This window comes from Dendrobates tinctorius, unplaced genomic scaffold (genome assembly GCF_039654945.1).
Source record: "Dendrobates tinctorius isolate UK_male_01 unplaced genomic scaffold, ASM3965494v1 ptg000075l, whole genome shotgun sequence".
Lineage (NCBI taxonomy): Eukaryota > Metazoa > Chordata > Amphibia > Anura > Dendrobatidae > Dendrobates > Dendrobates tinctorius.
The window spans coordinates 18714564-18734516 of record NW_027361743.1 but is presented as its reverse complement, the minus strand read 5'-3'; the positions used below and the strand labels follow the sequence as shown (position 1 = coordinate 18734516).

Below are 19953 nucleotides of genomic sequence, written 5' to 3'. Positions count from 1 at the left end.
GTGATTCCCCTGCCACTACGCCTGCCTCTAGTCTGTGATCCCTCGGCCCCTCCGCTTGCTTCTTGTCTGTGATTCCCCGGCCCCTCTGCAAGCCCTCGGTCTGTGAATGACAGGTCACTGCTTTTTCAGCAACCTGCTTCCTCTGTTTGAAATCTCACAATGGCGCCCTCATTGTGGTTGCCAAATTGAGTTTCTGGCTCAAAGACGCCTTTCAGAGATGACAGCGCATGTGCTGCCCATGAAAAAGACGGTACCATTTTATTGTACACCAGTCGGGAACTCAATGTGTTCACCCATTTCTTCGGCTTCACCTAATCTGGAAGCAGCATAATGTAGAGAAAGAAACCCAGATTCCAGCAATGTGTCATTTTTGTCAGCAGGAGATCATCATTAGAAGCCTAATAAACCTGATTCCATGTAGTCCTTCAAATTCACAAGCTCTTTATAACCCTGAACCCATCACTGATAGGCAGCTTTCTGCCTATGCACAGTGTACACACAATGCTGCCAAATCAGTGGTGTTGGCAGGGTTACACAGGTCTTAGCAACCAGGGAACTGCTAGATCTGCAGCAGAGAAGACTACAGCAAGCATCAAATAAAGTGATATATCGCTGGAATTAGGCTCACTGCCACTTCATCATCCTACTCTCAAGGTGGGGTATCAAAAACCTAATGACAGATTCCTTATAGATGATGTTGTCCAGTGGTAGTCAACACCTTTAAAGTCAATGGTACATGTGAAGAATATGCAAAATTGCCATCCTCCAGAAGGAAGACCAGTAACGGCCTCAGTGGTGCCTCCTATAGGTAACTACACTGTATGATCTACTGAAGGTGCAATGGGCCTGACATACTAAGACACATGTGCCAAAAATATGGCTTAAAGGGAGTCTGCCACTAGGTACATTAAATGGAGAAAACCAGGTGACAGCTTCCCTTTAATTTGCACCTATAAACTGTCATACATGCATTGCTCCACATTAATTTGCATTTTATACACTTTAACTGGTATATTCAACAAGGGAGTGTAACCTATCTGAAAATTGGCAGTGTAAGGGGTAGTGGCCTAAACTGTGATCTGGAGCGGAAAAAAGTTTCCCCGCAATTTGGCATTACTTAGGTGAGTCACGGTGTAAATTTAGACTTGACCATGGTAGCATAATTTAGGACGGTCTAATCTGCGCTTTCTGCAGTCTAGTATAAGTTTTGCTATCTAAAAGTTAGACATCGCTACATGTATTCCATACTATTATACTATTCCATTAGGCGGCACAGGCATAGAAAATCAATGTATGTATTGTAATCAAATCAAAATCAAGAACGCACAAAGCTCAACAACATAAACTCCCATATGTGAGGTCCAAGTGGGAGAACAAGAAGAGAGCCACATGCAGATACTAATAAAAAATAGACTATTAAATGTATAATATTAAAAACAAAGATTAAAAAAGCAAAATGCCGTCAAGGGACACAAGGCAGATCAGAAGGGGAGCACTGTACAAAAATATTGATAATGGTGATGACAGTAATAATGGGGGTAAAATGTACATATAATAGCTCCCCGCTATAAGGTGGCAGAAAATACTCAAAAATATAAGACTTATGTAAGCAACACCCTATGTAATCACCCTTTCAATTGTGGAAGAAGCTGGCGTTGAAACGCGCGTTGGGGTGAGGGGACTCCGAGCAGACTACTGTGGCCACCATTTACCGGTAATATAACTTTTATCAGCACATAGTCAATTTACAGCTATTATAACGTTATTACTACTTTTGGTTCTTGGGCTCTATGACATTGTGATTAGCCTGTGCCTTATATCTTCTGATTCCCGGTTCCTGGTTGTGTCCACAATTGAGAGGGTGATTACATAGGGTGTTGCTTACATAAGTCTTACATTTCTGAGTATTTTCTGCCACCTTATAGGGGGTGCCATTATATGTACAATTTACCCCTATTATTACTGTCATCACCAATATCAATATTTTTGTACAATACTCCCCTTTTGATCTGCTTTGTGTCCCTTGAAGGCATTTTTCTTTTTAAAAATACTTTGTTTTTTAATATTATACATTTAATAAAGTCTATTTTTTAATAGTATCTGCACGTGGATCTCTTCAAGTTCTCCCAGTTTATGCATGTATTGCAGTCAGGTGAGTAATAGAGATACCTACTTGTAAGAATGGTGAGCAGGAACAGGTACTCGGTGAAGGAGATCAGCCCTGTGGAGGAGAACGGTGACACGGTTAGTCCGCGGCTCGAATCTGGGCAGCCGGTAACGCTGCATGCAGCACTGCAGGCATTTCAGCTCATTTTTATTAGTGACAGAGCAGTTTATGTTCCCCTGTCACATTTACACAAATAATGGCAGAGCAGATACTTTTCACATTTTTCATTGTGTCATCGTTAAGACTCAGACTGTGCAAAGCTGGCTCATATGTTTGTAGTGCACTGAACGTGAACTTTTTCTTTTGCTCGGACGCCAGCATCTGTTCTGCGCTTTTTTTCTTCTTTACTCAATTAAACAGAGTAATGTTTATTTGTTTTATTAAGACGCCTGCACTAAACCTCTCTTGTAATGCGCTTTCACTATTGCCTTAAAATATGCGCTGTTTATAAAGATCTACATCTCCACTAAAAGACCCCAAATTTCAGGGGTAGACCCTGAAATGTCAACTCACTGTAAAGATTGCATATCCATCCAATAGCTGTCAGTCAGCTATTTTTCCTGGCTACCTCCTTATACACATGCATGCTCAGATGATCTGACCACGCGTGTGTGGAGAAAACACAGTAAGCAGCTGTCGGACACTTATGGCGGCTGCTTTTTTCCAAGGAGAACAAAAGTGTGTGGGTTTTGGTAAAAACGCTGCGATACTGCCGAAATTAGCAAGTTCCAAGGATTACAGTCTAATGTGTAAAGGGTGTCCTAGGGAAGCGGAGATGTGAGGTGTTGGTCGGTCACACTGTAAGTAGTAGTGTCATTTGCTATGGATTTTCCATGTGGAGTTAGCCCTGAAAATCTGCAAACAAATCCTCCGTGTAGTAGCATGGCCTTAGGGTATATTCACACTGAAAGAGCAAACTACAGCAGAAATTGAAGGGTTGTTTTGGGATTTCTGCTGCGGACTTGCAGTTTGACACCACTGAGTTGCATGAAGATCTAATTGGCGTCACATTAACCCATTTAACTTTGTCTGCAAGTTCCCTGGTTATGGGTGGCATCCGTTTTATTCCTGCAGTTTTGATTTCCTTGGTATGTGTTTGGGACTACTATCCAAAATGTATGTCAGATCTAACAAATATGAACAGACCTGCAGACCTTATTTGCACAAACATATTATCCGATGTTTATTTAGGTTTATTCTTTGACACTGAGGGGTTCGACTAAACCAAAATTGTAGCAGCATAAGAATCCAGAGTATGGTAAATGGTGGTGTGTGTTACATCCAAGATATGAATTGTTAACCCAAAAAACAAAGTGAGCAACTAAAATGATTGTCAGGGGAGAGAAGGATCCGGATCTAGGGATAGACCGCCGCCAGAGATGACTAGCAACAGCTTTCTCATAGAAAACACAGGAGCACTCGGCCAAGCGAGAGCTCCTGTGTATGGGAAAGTGGGGTGAGATAGCTGCTGGCCGAATGACTTGCCGAACCATTGTTTGGCCGACAGCTATCTAATGTTTATGGCGGGCTTAAAAAGGAACTATCAATATATTTTTCTTGTTGAACTGGACACACCATGTAATTGCAGCTGCAGAGAGGAATAAAAGGTTTTTTTTTATTTTGCCTCTGCTGCAAAGATATTAGCAATCAAGTAATATTTGGTACCTAATGAGTTAGCACACTTGGCCTTAACAAAAGTTATTACCTAGTTTTCACTGGGGGCGTGTACTTCTGCCTCCTGTATGACGCTGACCAATCATAAGCAGGCAGCAACATAGAGGTGCAGAAGGACCTGTGATGATCTCATCAGTGTCACATGACGAGTTCACAAGTCCTGCCAGCTGGAGTCTGCAAACTAAATAAGCACTAAAGATAGGCTACACAGCAAAAAAGTGTAGAGCCATTAACTCCAGTGAATAGTTCCAGAAATTCTGTGCTGTGTAATCTATATTCAGTGCTTATTTAGTTTGCACACTCTGGCTGGCATGACCTGTGGACTCCGGTCATGTGACCCTGATGAGATCATCACAGGTCCTGATGCACTTCTATATTGCTGCCGCCTTTTGATTGGTCAACATCATACAGGAGGCAGAAGTACACGCCCTCAGTGAAAACTAGGTAATAACTTTTGTTAAGGCAAAGTGTGTGTTATTACCTTATTAACTCATTAGGTACCAAATATTTGATTGCTAGTATCTCCACAAGGGAAGGGTGAAATTAAAAATTAAATAAAAAAAACTTTTTATTCCGGTCTGTAGCCACTATTATATGGTTTGTCCAGTTTAACATGAAAAATTTGATGAAAGCTCTTCCAACAATCTCATGAGGCTATGGAAACACACAAGTCTGCCAGGTTACTAGATGACAATGATAACACAACTAAGCTATTTTCCAATAAAGGCGTTGCTCTCTCTCTTTGTGCAATATGTCCTTTTTGCAAGGTGATTTTATGCCTTCACAGACGTTCTCTATGAGGTCAGAATATACAGGTGTTGTCCAGGTTGAAGTTTTGGCACACACGGTGGGAGTAATTATTGAATTATATGCTCTGGAGAGGGTCCGGGAAGAGAGTCCTTTCATTCCTTGTGTGTTTTAATACCCTGAAACACATTGCAAAGCCTGACAGGCACTGGTGGGATTAATCACTCGATTGCAGCTTATGCAGTACAGAAGACATTTCAGTGTGGCATGTTTAAACAGCGCTTAAAGGAAAGTAAACACTATTTACTTCCGTTTACATTCAACCAAATTAATAGATAAAGGAAACCCATCAGTCTCAGGAACATAAGTGTGGATTTTAATTATGTAGCTGGTGGCAATAGGAAATATGGATTACAATGGGATTTTAGGGGAAGCAGCAGCATTGTAAAACTAGCAATTCCTGGGTGAACATATTCACTTTTAGACAGGTGTTCCTACAGCTTTCCCGAGCTGCCAGATTTTATGACCCCCTAAACTGCTGTGACCACATTGATAGAGCTACTTTCTAGACACAACTCAGTGTGGCCACAATAGGGCATACTACTCCAGAAAAAGATTTTTGCTCTCTTGCATACAAAGCAAACAAATGGAGAAGTGTCCACTGGGAGAATCTTTCAGAGCGAAGTATCTGGTTGCCTCAAACTTAGAGAGAACCTATCAGCAGGTTTTTGCTACCTCATCAGAGAGTAGCCTGATATAGGTAAAGAGAAGCTGAATCCAACGATGCATCACTTAGATTACTGGGTGCAGTCGTTCTCACACAATCAGAGCTTTTAGAATGAAGCAGAGCTGAGGATGCTGCCCCCGCCCACACCACAGCTAACTCCGCCCACATCTGGCTCTGTATATACAATGTCTTTAGACAGTGAGCTGCTTATTACAGTAGGGGGCATTGCCAGTCTCGTCTGGCAATGTTAATCTCTTAGTGATAAATCCTTCACAGTTAGATAACAGCATCACTTTGACAAGTGACAAATCCTGGAATTCTGTGTATCGACCTCTATCTCCTGCTGTCTTCAGATTACATAGCAACAACCTGCTGACAGATTCCCTTCAATTCCTCAAAGCTTCTTTTGAATGACATTTTAGATTCTGTAGGCCAAAACACTGGGACAAATGCTCTGAAGGCAACCTGATATTTGTAGCAGGACAAATCTGATTGATTTTTTCTAAAGTCATACGTTAATCTAATTTAATACCACCTAGCTTCTTACCATCATACACTGGAGGCTAGAACAGCGGCGCAAGGACAATGAAACGGACCAGATACTCCTGGACAGTCCTTAAAATAGAACATTTTTTTCACCTGTCCATAAAAAAAATTATGTCCATGATTTTTTTTTGACACTTCATACATTTGTACAGTTGATTGTAATTATGATCATTTTACAGCTTACAATGCGTGCAGGTAATGCCTTGGTAGTAAAGTTATAGCCTGTAGACATGTTTCACGTAAAATAGTAATGATTTATTACAGTTTTCCAATATGCCGTAAAAAATATTGATTGATTTTTTTCTGAGGAGCTGTATAGAGGAAAAAAAATCAAAGTTGGCAACAAGCAGTAAAATTAATACACGATCAGGAAGTAAAGTGGCGCATACGCATGAGTAATGTAAAGCTGCTGCCAAGATGAGCCGCCTTCTACTGCACTTGTGCAAGTATTTCAGTATCAGAGACGTCAACCACGTACTGTCAGAATGGAGAAGGTGGAAAATCTGATGGAAGTCTGATCTACGGCTGACAAAGGACTCGCCTACGCCCGACTGAGGTCTCGCCTACGCCCGACTGGGGTCTCGCCTACGCCCGACTGGGGTCTCGCCTACGCCCGACTGGGGTCTCGCCTACGCCCGACTGGGGTCTCGCCTATGCCCGACTGGGGTCTCGCCTACGCCCGACTGAAGTCACCCCTACATCTGATGGATGTCTCATCTATGTCTGATCCAAGTCTGATCAGAAAAGTTGAACCATTTTTCTTGGATGTGGAGAAATCAGTAGTGTGAACCTACCTGAAGGTGGAAGAAATAGGACTAAAGATCACAAGACACTTTGCTGTTCGCGCTAAGCAGACACTTCTCCGTTCATTTGGATATGGTGTGGAAGAGGTTAAAACTTCCTTTCCAGGGGTAAACTACGCTATTGGTGCCACACAGGGGCAAGTTATAAAAAGAAAAAGTCTCCATAGCAAATAAAGCAATTCAAAGCATATAGAGCAGATGACAGGTTCCCTTTAAGTAGGAAAAAGGAATTATTAATAAGTCAATATGTCTGGCTGTCAGACGCACGCTCTCCCATGGCCGTGATATAAGAAAACATGCTGCAATGTATAAACAGTGAAGCCAAGTGTGGTGATTTGTATATTTTCAGTTGTATGGGGCACGAGGAAATATAAAATGTATTACCCACAGCGTGGCTTTGATGTGAGCGGTAGTGACAAGAGATGTCAGCACTGGCCAATCTGCAGCAGGAATGTCTGCACCAGCAGCACAAAGATTTACAGTTTAGGAACGTCGCTGCTGGTGGATCAGGGAGCGCACATCCTCCAGACGATCCACGCACCTGACAAGGGGTAATGGACTTGTGTATGGATCATCTAACTGGCTGATGGAAATCTACACCGTCCCATCAACGTCAGATGTTGACTCCACGGTCCAAAGATAAAAGAACAAATTCTAGATTCTCCTACTGATCCCTGCGCCTCTGGAGCCAGGAACAGGTCCACAAGCCACTTTCCTTACATCCTCTTCTGGTGGTGACGACATGTAGCCACAAAGTTTAAGATCTTTAATTTTATGCTTTCATTTCACTATACACCATCTATTCATGCTCTAACCTGGACAGAGGTCATTATGAAAGGATGGGGAGGAGGTGAGCTGTGACATCAGCTATTGTGAATGGTCTAGTATTCTGTATTATCTACTGTATATAGAAGTCTTATCAGTCATTATACAGGAGGAGGAGGTGAGCTGTGATCATCTATTGTGAATGGTCAATCATGTGCTACCTACTGTGTGATGAAGGAGTTAACTGCTCCTACCCCCCCCAGGGCCTGTAAGCATATTGAAGAAAACAGGATTTACTGCTCCAATGTTGAATAGCAAGGTCTTTTAGTATGATAATGAGATAAAGCCAAAGCAGAACTTCAAAGCTTGAGTAGGAGCCACGCCAGCATGGGGCAGGAAGGTGCCTGGGGGCTTCAATTAGAATATACCTGTCAGCTGGGCACAGAAATGCACATCCATTGTCTCTCCCAGCCTCTTCGACTCCATCCTAGGATCATAGATTATGAGCACACCTTTCGAGTTATAGACTCAAAGAATATCCGTGTGACCCTGAGGAAATCGCGCATCTGGCAGTGCAACTCCTGAGTCGGTGAGGGCTCTGGGACCTGAGATATAGAGATTGGCCCTCCACAGCGACCCAATGGGGCCATCTTTGCTCTCCACACGACAGGCAAAACAAACCGCATTCACTGGTACTTCTTGTGTCCTGATCCAATCATGCTGTAGAAAGTTACCCCCTTTCTTAGATATTGGGACTAAGTTCTGCAGGGAGCTAAAGGGTGGAGATTATTAGCCCACTCTCTGACACAGGGGGAGGAATCCAGCATGCTTAAGAACTAGCAGCACATGGCAGAAAGACACCCTCTCACAGAAGAACCAGACGATGATGATCTAAGAAGGAACTGGGGACAGATCTGCCAAGGGGAGCAGCGGCCCGCGCTTTGGGGTCTGTCCGGCAACTAAGATTCCTCTACCTGTGGACTGCAGAGCTCCCGGCACCCCCATGCAACCTATAATCTGGTAAATTGACCTCCAGCCTAATATCTCTAAGTCTTGTACCCTTATTGTTATATTTTACTCTGACTGCAAATCGACTGTAATTCCATTGTATAGCTTACTGTATATTTCTGTAATTATCTAGTGCGCCCTTAAGGCAATTAAAACCATAAAATTAATCTTGGGCTGATGCTTTTACTCTGATTACAAATCTTAGAATACCCAGCGGGTAACAGGACATCTTCCCCGGCGGCCATTTGCTCTCGGTGCAGTTCCCTTACTGACCTGAGACAAAGGGGGCGCCGGAGAGCTGTGCCTGTGTAGTTACGTCACATTGGTGACGTGGGAGGAACGGGTCCTGTCCTCCACATTGGTGGCAGCGGTGGGATCAGAGTAATAGTGTGCGTGGGACCCCTGCGCCCAGACACTAAAGACTACCAGTGGTAACTTTCACTGCTGGGGTCTTAAGGTCAGCCCAACACTAGACGGTCAGAGTGTAAATATAATGAGCTGTGTGCGAGGTCAGGGTTGCAGCTGTGTCAGTAACCAGAGGTTCCCAAGATGGCGGAAGGCACCAGGAGTAGGACAAAGGGGGAGGCCAATGCTATGGTCTATGAGGAGGTGGTAGAGGACAATACCAATGAAGGTGAAGGGGAGCTCAGCCAGGGCTCCCCAAGGAGCCAGACCCCCGTGCTCAGTCCCGCAGCGGACTGTCCACCACCTGCCCGCCTCAGCCTGTCCAGATTGGAGGCCCTTTTCCAAGTGGCTATGGAACAGCTCGAGGCTGGTAACGACACCGCCCATGACAGACTACTGGTGGCGGCAGAGAAAGCAGCAGAGCGTGAGCATACAGAACGTGTGCTGCAGGATGCAGAACGCCGTGAAGCTGCGGAGCGCCGGCACCGACTGGAGATGGCTTAGCACGGGCTCCCTTTGGACGCTCCAGCCCCACTGGGGACCAAGGCTTCCAAGGTCCGGGCAGAGGACTTTCCCCTGCTTGAAAAGGATGGAGACCTGGATTCCTTTCTGCTGGCCTTTGAGAGAACCTGCCTACAACACCATCTGGCCCTGGATCAGTGGGCAAGGTACCTGACCCCCCAATTGAGGGGTAAGTCCCTGGAAGTTTTGGGGGACTTAGCTGCCGGGGAGGAGCAGGACTACAACAGCATCAAGCGGGCCCTGATCCAGCACTACAACCTCACCCCGAAGTCGTACCGCAGGAAGTTCCGGAGCCTGCAGTGGGGCTCAAAGGACACCTGGACCGACCACATGCGGGCACTGCTGAGAGCTGTGGAGCACTGGACCTCGGGTCTAGAGCTCAGGAGGTCGAGGAACTGTTCGTCATGGAGCAGTTCTTGTGGAACTGCCCAGAGGACCTGCAGCAGTTGCTCTGTGACTGGAAACCAAAGGGGGCTTCTGCTACAGCCGCCTTGGCAGACGAGTATGCCAACAGGGCCTCTGAGCCAAAGAAACCTGCCAGCAGCACCTGGAGAGGGGGTAAGCCCAATCCTGCCCCTGCCCCCCCAGCGTGCAAGGGGTGTACCCCCCTGCTGCCCTCTCCAGGCCAGGAGCAGAACCCAGACGTTGTCATCATTGTAACCAGTCGGGACACTTTAAGGCTGCGTGTCCCCAGCGCCAGAAGGCCCCATCCCTGTTCCAGAAACCGTCCACTGTTTTGTGTGTGGGAGGAGGTGGTGGGAGGTCCCTGGACAATTACCAACCCATCACCATCGGCCGCTCAGCGGTCATGGGACTGCGGGACACAGGCGCTGAACGAACCCTGGTACATCCTGAGGTGGTGTCCCCTCAAGACTTGGTGCCTGGGAAAACCCTTTCAGTCTCTGGAATTGGAGGCGTTGAACCGGCGCTGCCCGTCGCCAAGGTGTTTTTGGACTGGGGCGCCGGGAGGGGAATGCGGGAGGTGGGAGTAACGCCAAATATTCCTGTCAATGTGTTGCTTGGGACCGATTTGGGGCGGCTAGTGTCTCAGTATGTGGCCACTGAGTCCGGCTCCCCAAGAATGTGGCCACTGTAAGTCCGGCTCCCCAAGAATGTCATGACTCTACTGTGAATGCTAATGTTAATGTGTTGAGTGTGCCTCTAACAGTGGAGGAGGGAGTGAAACCTGATGGGAAGCCATGCACTGACACTATACACACAGGGCTCACAGTGAGGACAGGTGAGAAGACTTCTGGGGAGAGCTCAGAGGTGGAGGGAGGGGCTGCTATGGGCAGTGTAGGGCCCCTAAGTGAATCCAGCCTGCTGAGTCTAGGGCCTCTGCAGAAAGAGGAACAGGTCATGGGGGGAGGGGGCATCCCGGGAGAGGAGCCACCAAGTAAGACCATAGGGCAGGAGTTCCTCGCATCCGGGATGTCAGGAGGCCAGGGAAGTCTGCCTGACCCGGCGACTTGGTCAGGGGCCGAGGGGAAGCAGGCGCTACCTGTGGTCTCAGCGGTCGTGGCCGCTGTTACCAGGAGTAGGAGCGCCGGAGCCCAAGGAGCCTCGCGGAGGTCCGACGGTTTCCAGCTCTCCGACCAAGTGGCTGCTGAGTCAGACAGCGGCCAGGAGACCGATCCCGGGGAGCTGACAGAGGATGTGGCAGTTTCGTCAATTCTTGCCACATCGAGTCAGGGATTTCAGGCAGCGTTGGAAGCAGACGCTAGACTGAAAGCTCTCAAGGAGCAGGCGTCACTGCCTCCCCTGGAGTCCGATCGCGAGCGAGTGGTCTGGGACCAGGGACAGCTGTACCGGGTAACGGTCCAGCAGGGTTCACCGGAGGCGTGGCCCAGGGACCGACAGTTAGTGGTACACTATCCGTTCAGGGCAGAATTGTTGCGGATCGCACACGAGATTCCCATGGCCGGACACCAAGGGATCACTAAAACCAGGGCCAGGCTAGCTCAGCATTTCTACTGGCCGGGAATGAGGACCGAGGTGATTGCCTACTGCCGTTCGTGTGACACCCTGTCAGAGGGTGGGGAAGGCAGGGCGGCGCCCCAAAGCCCCACTGGTAACTCTGCCCATCATCGAAGAGCCTTTCTCGAGGGTGGCTGTGGATCTCATTGGACCTCTGTCCACTCCCAGCCGCTCCGGGAAATGCTTCATACTAACGGTAGTGGACTATGCCACCCGGTACCCAGAGGCGGTAGCTTTGTCGTCCATTCGGGCCAAAAAAGTGGCCACTGCCTTACTGGAGATTTTCTCCAGAGTGGGATTCCCCCAGGAAATGCTCACCGACCGAGGGACCCAGTTCATGTCGCAGCTGATGGAGTCCTCTCTGTAAGCAGATACAGGTGCAACATCTGGTAGCCAGCCCGTACCACCCACAGACCAATGGCCTGTGTGAGCGGTTCAATGGCACCTTAAAGCAGATGCTGAAGATGTTGGTCGACTCCCACGGGAGAGACTGGGAGCGGTATCTCCCACATCTGCTGTTTGCCTACCGGGAGGTCCCACAGGCCTAAACGGGGTTCTCCCCCTTTGAGCTCTTGTACGGGCGACGTGTACTGGGGCCCCTTGCTCTGGTGAAGGAAGCATGGGAAGGGGATTTGGCCACCCCTGGAGTGTCGGTCATTGAGTATGTTGTGCGCTTCGGGGACAGAATGATGGCCTTGACACGGCTGGTGCATGAGAATATGGCCCAAACCCAGGCTGACCAGAAGTGGTGGTACGACCAGAATGCTTGTGAGCGGACCTACCAGGTGGGTCAAAAGGTGTGGGTACTGGTCCCTGTACCTCAAAATAAGCTTCAGGCGGCCTGGGAGGGTCCATACCTCGTGCACCAGCGGCTCAATGCTGTCACCTATCTGGTCACCCTGGACCACGCCCGTGGAAGGAGGAAGGCTTTCCACGTGAACATGATGAAAGCCCATCATGAGCGGGAGGCTTGTGCCCACCCAGTGTGCAACCTTCCCGAGGAAGGAGAGGTAGAAACCCTCCTGGATCTGCTCACCCAAGCCAAGGCGGGTGGATCCATCGAGGATGTGGGGGTTGGCCACCAGCTCTCAGAGGACCGACGTTCCCAGCTGGGGGTCACCCTACACCCCTTTCGGGAGCTGTTCAGCAGCCTGCCCGGAAGGACTGAGACAGCCGTCCATGACGTGGACACCGGCAATCACCCCCCGATCCGGCGTTCAGCGTATCGGGTCTCTCTTGAGGTGCAGCAGCAAATGCGCCAAGAGATAGACGAGATGCTGAAGCAGGGGGTGATCCAAGTGTCCAACAGTGCGTGGGCTTCGCCTGTAGTCCTCGTCCCTAAAAAGGACCGAACTACGCGGTTCTACGTGGACTACCGGGGGCTCAATGCTGTGACGGTCACCGATGCGTACCCAATGCCGCGCTTCGATGACCTGCTCGATCAGCTGGCCGAGGCCAAGTACCTGACCATCATAGATCTGAGCAGGGGGTATTGGCAGATTCCCCTGACCCCTGGGGCACGGGAACGCTCTGCCTTTATCACCCCATTTGGACTGTACGAGTCCACAGTGATGCCATTTGGCATGAAGAATGCCCCTGCCACTTTTCAGAGGATGGCCAACACGCTGCTTGAGGGACTGGAAGGGTATGCGACCGCGTACCTAGATGACATCGCCATCTTCAGTTCCACCTGGGAGGATCACCTAGAGCACCTGGCGCAGGTGCTCGGGCGGATCCAGCGAGCAGGCTTGACCATTAAGCAGGAAAAATGCCAACTGGGTATGAGTGAGGTCCACTACCTGGGACACCGGGTAGGTGGGGGAGCTCTGAAGCCAGAGCCTGGGAAGGTGGATGCCATTGCATCCTGGCCCACCCCCCAGGACCAAGAAGCAGGTGATGTCCTTCTTGGGGACTGCCGGGTACTATAGGAGGTTTGTTCCACACTATAGTGCCCTGGCCAAGCCCCTGACGAACCTCACCAAGAAGAAGCTGCCCGTCGCAGTTGTCTGGACAGTCGCCTGCGAGACAGCTTTCCAGGCGCTCAAGACCGCCCTTTCTAGCTCTCCAGTACTACAGGCAGCCGACTTCACGCGGCCGTTCGTAGTACCAGCGACTTCGGCCTCGGTGCTGTGCTCAGCCAGGTCGACACTACGGGCCATGAACACCCCGTTCTGTACCTGAGCCGGAAGCTACTGCCGAGGGAAGTGGCCTATTCCACGATGGAGAAGGAATGTCTGGCAATTGTGTGGGCCCTGCAGCCATACTTGTACAGACGCCAATTCACCGTGGAAACAGACCACAACCCCCTCAGCTGGTTACACATGGTCTCTGGAACGAATGGGAGGTTGCTACACTGGTGCCTCGCTCTCCAGCAGTATCACTTCATCATTCGCCACAAAAGAGGCAGGGACCATGGTAACGCTGATGGGTTGTCCCGGCAAGTAGAGGGTGCAGAAGGGCACATGGGGGAACACAGGAATGTGATACCCCCTAGCGCCCTCTAAAGCAGGGAGGTGTGATGAAGGAGTTAACTGCTCCTACCGCCCCGCAGGGCCTGTAAGCATATTGAAGAAAACAGGATTTAGTGCTCCAATGTTGAATAGCAAGGTCTTTTACTATGATAATGAGATAAAGCCAAAGCAGAACTTCAAAGCTTGAGTAGGAGCCACGCCAGCATGGGGCAGGAAGGTGCCTGGGGGCTTCAATTAGAATATACCAGTCAGCTGGACACAGAAATGCACATCCATTGTCTCTCCCAGCCTCTTCGACTCCATCCTAGGATCATGGATTATGAGCACACCTTTCAAGTTATAGGCTCAAAGAATATCCGCGTGACCCTGAGGAAATCGCGCATCTGGCAGTGCGACTTCTGAGTCGGTGAAGACTCTGGGACCTGAGATATAGAGATTGGCCCTCCACAGCGACCCAATGGGGCCATGTTTGCTCTCCACACGACAGGCAAAACAAACCGCATTCACTGGTACCTCTCGTGTCCTGATCCGATCATGCTGTAGAAAGTTACCCCCTTTCTTAGATATTGGGAATAAGTTCTGCAGGGAGCTAAAGGGTGGAGATTATTATCCCACCCTCTGACACAGGGGGAGAAACCCAGCATGCTTAAGAACTAGCAGCACATGGCAGAGAGACACTCACAGAAACACCAGACGATGATGATCTAAGAAGGAACTGGGGACAGATCTGCCAAGGGGAGCAGCGGCCCGCGCTTTGGGGTATGTCCGGCAACTAAGATTCTTGTACCTGTGGACTGCAGAGCTCCCGGCACCCACATGCAACCTACAATCTGGTAAATTGACCTCCAGCCTAATATCTCTAAATCTTGTACCCTTATTGTTATATTTCACTCTGACTGCAAATCGACTGTAATTCCATTGTATAGCTTACTGTACATTTCTGTAATTATCTAGTGCGCCCTTAAGGCAATTAAACCATAAAATTAATCTTGGGCTGACACTTTTACTCTGATTATGAATCTTAGAATACCCAGCGGGTAATAGGACATCCTCCCCGGCGGCCATTTGCTCTCGGTGCAGTTCCCTTACTGACCTGAGACACAAAGGGGGCGCCGGAGAGCTGTGCCTGTGTAGTTACGTCACATTGGTGACGTGGGAGGAACGGGTCCTGTCCTCCATATACTGTATATAGAAGTGGTATCTGTCATTATACAGGAGGAGGTGAGCTGTGCTCATCTATTGTGAATGGTCAATCATGTGCTACCTACTGTATATAGAAGTATTACCAGTCATTGTACAGGAGGAGGAGGTGAGCTGTGATCATCTATTGTGAGTGGTCAATCATATGCTACCTACTGTAAATAGAAGTCTTATCAGTTATTCTACAGGAGGAGGAGGTGAGCTGTGATATAATATAGGATCCACCATTCATAATAGGTTCTGTCACAGCTCACTTCCTCCTCCTGTACAATGACTGATAGTACCTCTATATACACTAGATAACAGAGGATCCAACATTCACAATAGGTGATGACACAGTTCCCGTCCTCCTCACGTATAATGACTGATAACCTATTGTAAATGGTGGATCTTGTGTTATCAGTCATACAGGAGGAGGGGAGCTGTGACATCACCTATTGTGAATAGTTAATACTAGGTCATCTCCTTTATATACAGGTGTTACCTTTCATTGTACAGGAGGCGGAGTGGACATGTGACATTACCTATTGTTATCATTGCATCCTGTGCTATATATTGTATATAGAGGTGTAATTCATTATTTAGGGGGAGGAGGAGGTGATCTCTGACATCACCTATTGTGAATGGTGGCTCCTGTGTTATCTGGTGTATATAGAGGTGTTTTCTGTTAATATAATCCTGTCTGTGATGAAAATGAGAAGTCTTATTTACAGAAGTTTTCTTCACAGAATAAGAAGTATACATCTAGGTTTAAAGGGTTTTTTCCAAGAACAAAGTTAATTTTAAAGTTGATTTCAATCAACAGATGTTGGAATAATAATTTCAGCACTTGGATGCATTTTTTTTTTAAATCTGCCTGTGCTGAGATAATCATATACAGTTGATTACAAATGTATTCACCCCTTTGGAATATTACACGTTTTGCTACCTCACAAACCTGGAATTTCATTATTTTTGAGTGTTTGCCTCAGTTCATTTTTAGAATATGCCTACAACTGTGAACATTTGGTTTGTTTTCTTTTTATTGTGAAGCAAACAACAAAATAGGAAAAAATAACTGAAAACTTCAGTGTGCATAACTATTCACCCTCAAAAGTCAGTACTATGTAGAGCCTCTTTTTGCAGCAATTACAGCTGCAAGTCGCTTTGGATAAGTCTGTATGAGCTTTACACATCTGGACACTGAGATTTTTGTCTATTCCTGCTGCCGAAAAACATCCCCACAGCATGATTATGTGACCACCATGTTTCACTGTTGGGATGGTGTTGCGGTGATGAGCTGTGTTGGTTTGGCACCAGACATGATGTTTACCTTGGTGGCCAAAGAGTTCAATTTTGGTCTCATTTGACCACAGCACCTTCCTCTATACATTTGAAGAGTCTCCCACATGTCTTTTGGCAAACTGAAAACGAGCCTTACAATTTTGTATGTAAGTAAAGGATTTTTTTTATAATAATATATTTTTTTCTGCCCATTCTTGCATAGAGGCCACTTCTATGGAGAGTACATCTTATTGTGGTCATATAAACAGATTCTCCAGTCTCTGTTTGGGAACTCTGCAGCTTCTTCAGGGTTACCTTTGGTCTCTAAGCTGCCTCTCTGATTAATGCCCGGGCTGAAGGTTTTGGTGGGCGTCCCTCTCTTGGCAGGTTTGTTGTGGTACCATATTCTTTCCATTTGATGATCATGGATTTGATGTCACTTGGGGGAACATCAGAGATTGGGATATTATTTATAACCCGTCCCTGACTTTGTTCTTCTCAACAACTTTGTCCCTGTCTTGTTTGGAGATCTCCTTGGTCTTCATGGTGTTTGGTTAGTGGTACCTCTTGTTAATGGTGTTGCAGCCTCTGTGGCCTTTCATAAAAGGTAAAGTGTATAAACTGACTGAAGGGAGACACTTAGATTGCACACAGGGGGACTTTCTCTCACTAAGCAGGTGACTTATAAAGGTAATTGCTTTCACCAGAAATTTGTAGGGGCTTCATCGCAAAAGAGGTGAATACATAAACTAATGCCAACTTTTACTTATTTGTTTCCATAAATTAAAATTATGCCTATTATTTTCTCACTTCACCAACTTAGACTATTCAGTGTCGATGCATCACACACAAATGGGATCACAAAAATATTTAAACCCAGGTTGTAATGTAACAAAATAGGCAAAAAGGCCAAGGGGGTGAATACTTTCTCAAGTCACAGTAAAGGTGCCCCTGCTGTGTACTGTGCAACGGCTGTGTCTGACGGTGCAGGGACATGCTCTGATCCCTAGTAAACGCACGGCTCAAAGAAAGATATGTTCGAGTCCTCGTGGCTGTTCGACAGCAACAACACATGTAGGAATTTCCTTTTAGACATGCAGCCGTAGGGACTAGAACATAATATTTGAGCACGCCGAGGAGACTCGGTCAGCACCCGAGCATGGCGGATAACACCGTATCCCAGCATCTTCACTCATCACTAATCGTCACTTCTGTGCTATGAAAGATGCCCGTGCCGTCAGAAGAAACACTATAGAGTCTAGCAAACTGAAAACGGTTAATATTTGTCAGCCCATGTAACAGAATAGGCGTTCATTATTATAAGGGGTTATCGTGTGATCCCCTTTCTTCTACCCATCTGCACATATTTAAATTTCACACTTGGAAAGGTCACAAATTAGTCAGCGGTCTATAGATAAATGCGGTGTCAGCTTACACAAGACTAATCCTGTAATTATAAAATATATCTGCAAGGCAATTTATTTCCTAGCAAGAAAAAAAAAAAATTCTTTTCTTTTGGGGGAAAAAAAAAAAAGAAATCTTTGTTGTCAGAGCAATTATGTCGGAGTAATAGTGTAAACGGACGCCGGCGCCCTCCTCCTCCTACTGTACGGAGCCTGCTGTTCTAAGCATCAACTATGTCATTTTGATCTTAAGCAAACATAATTCCATATCAAGCAATTATGTCTTTTTTTAAATGAACTTTTGAGCATGCGGAAGACACTGGGTTAGCACCCGAGCATGGTGGATAGATAACACCTTATCCCAGCACGTTCACTCATCACTAGTGATGATCACTGACTCGCTTATCCTTAGCGACTAGCTCTTTTTTTCTTATTTGTAGTTTCCATGTGGCTACTTAATGTTATATGAAATTAAGTATATTTAATTTAAAAAATAATAATTTGCATACCATTTTTAGTCCCATACATTGGATTACTCGTTCACATGTGTAGTTTACATGCCATGATCTGTACCGCTTTGACTGACAACAGTGACTCCCACAGTATGGAGTCCTTTCTAGGTCTGACTGTAGCGGGCTTCCCCAGGCCCGATAGCACAGTTGGGTAGTACAGTAACACTACGGAAGGAGGAAGGCTAATCAAGTGGCAGTATGTTCTCTTGACACTATGGAGTTCAAAAGGCATGGTGGCTCAGTGGTTAGCACTGTACAGTGGCCCATTCGTTATAGCACTGCAGCCTTGCAGCGCTGGGGTCCTGGGTTTCAACATCTGCAAGGAGTTTGTAAGTTCTCCTAGTGTTTGCGTGGGTTTCCTCCGGGTTCTCTGGTTTCTTCCTACACCCCAAAGACATAATGATAGGGAATCTAGATTGTGAGCCCCAATGGGGACAGCGATAATATCTAAAGTTCTGTGGAATTAATGGCGCTAGATAAGTGACCAATATTGGAGATTTCTTTGTTAAGTAAGGGTACCGTTACACCTAGCGACTCAACAGCGATCCCGACCAGCAATATGATGCGGTCAGGATCGCTGGTGAATCGCTAGGTGGTCGCTAGTGAGCTGCCACACAGGCAGATCTCACCAGCGACATCGCTAGGGACGGGGATCGCTACTTACCTGTCAGACGCGGCGATCCTGCGTCCTCCCGCCCGGCTCCACGCGTCGCTCCTCCTCACAGCAGGAAGCGCCGCAGGAAGTGACCGACGAGAAATGGTCCAGCAGCTTCTCGCGCGATCAGCGATAACCAGCGGGGGAGCCGGTCGGAGGTAAGTATCACATGCAGTGATATCGCTATCAATATCGCTGCAACGTCACAAAATTGGTGACTTTACAGCGATATTGCTAGCGATATCGCAGTGTGTAATGGGGGCTTAATGCTAGAACTGGAGGTCAGCTGTCATTAGATATCATCCACGCAAGGCTTACACTACGGCACTATAAAAAATGGCACTGGTGGTTGTTGACGACTTTATCTTTAACCCCTTTACGACATCGGGTGTAGATTTACACCCGATGTTGGAGTCCCTCCCTTTGATGCGGACTCTGGTGGTGAATCCACATCTTTCACGGCACGTCAGCTGTTTTGAACAGCTACGGGTGGAATCACGATTCACCCATGGCTATTAACCCGTTAAATGCTGTTGTCAAACTCTGACAGCGTCATTTAATATGCACTTCTGGCAATCGCGCCGGAAATCTGCCCATCGGTAACCCCCGTCACGTGATTGCGGGTCACGGGTGGGTTGGCATGACAACCAGAAGTCTCCTGGAGACCTCTATGGTTATCACTGCAGGACTGCTATGAGCGCCACCCGGTGGCCGGCGCTCATAGCAATTGAGTAATTCTGCTACATAGTGGTGTGATCTGATCATCACCTGTATGTAGCAGAGCCAATCGCGTTATGGCAGCTTCTAGTCTACCATCGAGACTATTGAAGCATGCCAAAAGTGAAAGAAAAATGTTTTTAAAAATATAAAAGTTGAAATCACCCCTCTCTCACCCGATTCAAAATAAAGCTATAAAAAAAAAAAATCACACAAACATACACATATTTGGTATGGCTGTGTTCAGAATCTCCCGATCTATCAATAAAAAAAGGATTAACCCGATCGCTAAACGGCGTAAGAAAAAAAAAGTCAAAAGGCCAGAATTAGTTTCTTTTGGCTGCCGCGACATTGCATTAAAATGCAGTAACGAGAGATCAAAACATTGTAT

At 47.1% G+C, this 19953-nt stretch overlaps 1 protein-coding gene across 1 annotated transcript in view; it reads right to left on the bottom strand.

Moving 5' to 3' along the window:
• Positions 1–19953, bottom strand: part of MICU2 (mitochondrial calcium uptake 2) — a 355316-nt gene that overhangs the window by 81168 nt on the left and 254195 nt on the right. The window contains exon 5 of the mRNA XM_073583037.1: positions 2174–2221. Coding sequence (XP_073439138.1) covers positions 2174–2221 — 48 coding nt within the window. The remainder of the gene's footprint in view (positions 1–2173; positions 2222–19953) is intronic.